This window comes from Dipteris shenzhenensis, chromosome 11 (assembly GCF_047967505.1).
Source record: "Dipteris shenzhenensis isolate YYH24624 ecotype China chromosome 11, Dip_SZ_1.0, whole genome shotgun sequence".
Classification (NCBI taxonomy): Eukaryota; Viridiplantae; Streptophyta; class Polypodiopsida; order Gleicheniales; family Dipteridaceae; genus Dipteris; species Dipteris shenzhenensis.
This window is the reverse complement of record NC_141606.1, coordinates 14,888,953-14,891,978: the sequence shown is the minus strand read 5'-3', so window position 1 is coordinate 14,891,978 and position 3,026 is coordinate 14,888,953. Positions and strand designations below refer to the sequence as shown.

Sequence of the window (3,026 nt, the reverse complement as noted above, 5' to 3'; positions counted from 1 at the left end):
CCCACGTGTCTCTATTTTTTAAGTGCCCTAACCATGTATTTTGATTGGCTTAGAGACTTGGATGTGAGGGAGATCAGCTGAAAGAGCTTAAAAAATCATTGTCAAACCTCACACTAGCGATTGAGGAGGGGCAACGGCAGGCTAGTTACCAGCAAGAAAGGCTAACTAGGAAGTTGTGCTTCTTTTTCCTCTCGACTGTTACAAAGTCGAGTAGAAGGACTTTAAGGAGTATGTAATCTCCTTCGTCTCTCTCTTCTTGGCTCACTGATCTCTATTGCTTCCTCCTCCTCCTTCGTTGTCTTCGGCTCACCACCCACTTCCTTGACTCTCTGCCCAACTCCAAATCACGTACCTCCATATCGCATCTTGCCCTCCAGTCCTTGCATTTTGCAAATGCCAATCGCTAGCTCCAAAATGGTTTCCCTTCCCAGCATCCCTCCCACCCCCAGCCTCATCCTTCTCGTCGCCATGCTGCTGGCTGTCATGGTGGGTTTATCCCATGTCACCAGACTTGTGCAACAGCTCCCAACGCAGCAGCTCTCGTCTTCTCACATGCAATTCAATTATACCAGTTACCTGCTCGATACCATTCATGTTCTTGAGAGATCTCAGCACGCGTTGAGCATGGGACTGGAGCACAGTCAGAATCAGAGTGACCTCATCTTGCAGCGCCTCAATCACCTGGAGACAATTGTGCAAGATAAGGAGCAATTGGGATCGATGCTTGAAGGGAAGGTAAAGGAGCTGGAAATCTTAGCTCAGGTCTTCAAACAGCAGCTCTCCGTAAGCGTTCAATTCCTACCTCTGAAGGACTTGGAGAGTACTCTTGCGGACACAGAAGACCTTGTCCGACCTTATTTCATGTCTCTAGTGCAAGGAAGAGGGATGGTCAAGGGGCCTCCCGAGATATTGGCATTTCCGTCCACCCTTTCGCAAGGACGCTTACTCTGCTTCAGGGGAAACGACACTTCCGACGGATCCAGGAACTTCTACGGATTTGCGTTCAAGGACGGCCTGCCGACTAGCTCGATCTTACTGCCAGGTATCACACTGATCGCCGATACGTATTGGGACTTCAGCAATCCTTGGCACGCCATGTTCGACCTAATCCAATTCGTGTACTGGAAAATGGAGAATCAATGTGGTGCTGCTTCGCAGCTTCTTCTCTTCCACCGAGCGGAGTACAGGAATGAGATTGGAACTTGGATTGGCAATGTGATGAAAGCCGTGGGACTGCCGCATACAGTGGAAACTGTAAGCAGCGGGGAGCAGCCGGTATGCTTTGAGCAAGCGATCGTTAGCCGGAGCGGGATAGGTGGGATGCATAGAGAATTGCTAAGGAAAATGTTTACGGAAGTTCGGTGTCAGGTTCGTCAGAGCTGCAACGTCTCATTGGCCATGGTGCAACACGTGAGAGTAACGCTGGTAATTCGATCAGGAGGGCGAGGGTTTAAAGATGAAGACGCATGGCGAAGGGTAGTGAGGCAGCAATGCGAAGGTTTCAATGGGTGTAGGTCGTCGGTCATGTATGTTTCCAATCTCACATTCTGTCAACAGGTTTCGCCATTCTTCCTGCTCATCTTTTTGGAGCTCGTTTTCTCGATAGATGACAGTTTAATCATAGACTCGATTTCTTTGCACATACTATCTTTCGCATGGGCGGTTGCTGCTCAGATTCTTGCTAGCTCGCTTTCTTGATCGGTGACAGATTAAGTATTGGGTCGGTTAGTTTGTAGATGATATATATTCTGTTGCCGTTTTGCTGCTATTATCGTAAATCGTTGTTCTAATCGTTGCGATTGCGGTTCTCATGCTTATTTTCTCTCGCACAGGTAGAAGGCATGAGCCAGACCGATATTGTGGTGTCTGCTCACGGGGCGCAGCTGACCAACATGATCTTCATGCCGCCGGGCGGTCGAGTTATGGAGATGTTTCCGGCAGGCTGGCTAGAACTTGCCGGGTATGGGCAATTCATCTACCGGGACCTGGCAGACTGGCTGGGCCTGAAGCACGAGGGCTACTGGAGAGACCCAGACACGCCGCCCTGTCCAGATCCAAGCGATGCAATCACCTGCTTCAGCTACTACAAAGACCAACAGTTGGGGATCGATGCCACATACATCGGCAACTGGCTGGGCGCTGTCATCGCCAGCTTCCAGAGATCCGTTGCTGCTACTTCTCCTCCTCAGCGTAAGAATTCTTACGCTTTACAGCAGTTGCTCCCTTCGGATCATACACAGGTTTGCGAGTGCCCCAGTTCGCCATCTTAAGGGCCTGGGTAGGGGTCTCCCCTTTGTCGTAAATCATGAATGGCACCTTCATGTGTTAACCATCTTATACGGGTAGCATGACCCATCAACCACGGGCTATGGAGAAAAAGAGGCAGCAACATGGATCACATATCACATATTTCCACGACACTTGAGGATTTAAGGTTTTCTTTCTCCAATGAACGAACGAACTGAATGTTCATCTTGTGCTTCCCCTTTCCACTTTGACTTAGCAAAGTGAGTTGAGAGAGAGCAAGAACGTCCATCCCTCAATGATGAGTGCCATATTGCACCTGTACCACCTGTTCTCTCGCTCTCTCTCTCTCACACACTCAGGCCTCCAAACAAAAAATCAAAACTAAATATAAAGTATTAAAAAAGGATTATTTAAAAAGTATTATATATATAGACTCTCTCTCCCTCCCTCTCTCGAGCTCCCAAAAAGAAATAAAAATTAAATAAAACTTCAATAAAAAATATTACACACACACACACACAAAACTAAAGATGAAATGTAAGATTAAACCTATATTTTTTCATTTCATCTTTAGTTTTGTGTGTGTGTGTGTGTGTGTGTGAATAGTCCATGTGTTAATCTACCACATACTTCCATGATATTTAAAGGTGTAAGGTTCACTCTCCAATGAATGAAGGAAAGGGATGTCCAACTTGTGCTTTTCCTTTCCATTCTGATCTAGAAAAGTGAGTTCAAAGAGAGCCATCACATCCCATGTCACAGGAGCCACACCACGTCAC

At 47.3% G+C, this 3,026-nt stretch overlaps 1 protein-coding gene across 1 annotated transcript; it reads left to right on the top strand.

Annotated features, from left to right (window-relative positions):
* Window positions 1-414: 414 nt before the first annotated feature.
* On the top strand, window positions 415-2,376 carry LOC147896660 (uncharacterized). The gene is made up of 2 exons (XM_087382063.1): window positions 415-1,557; window positions 1,833-2,376. Exons 1-2 carry the CDS (start codon window positions 415-417, stop codon window positions 2,268-2,270), a joined length of 1,581 nt encoding a protein of 526 aa, XP_087238189.1. The 3' UTR covers window positions 2,271-2,376.
* Window positions 2,377-3,026: the final 650 nt, after the last annotated feature.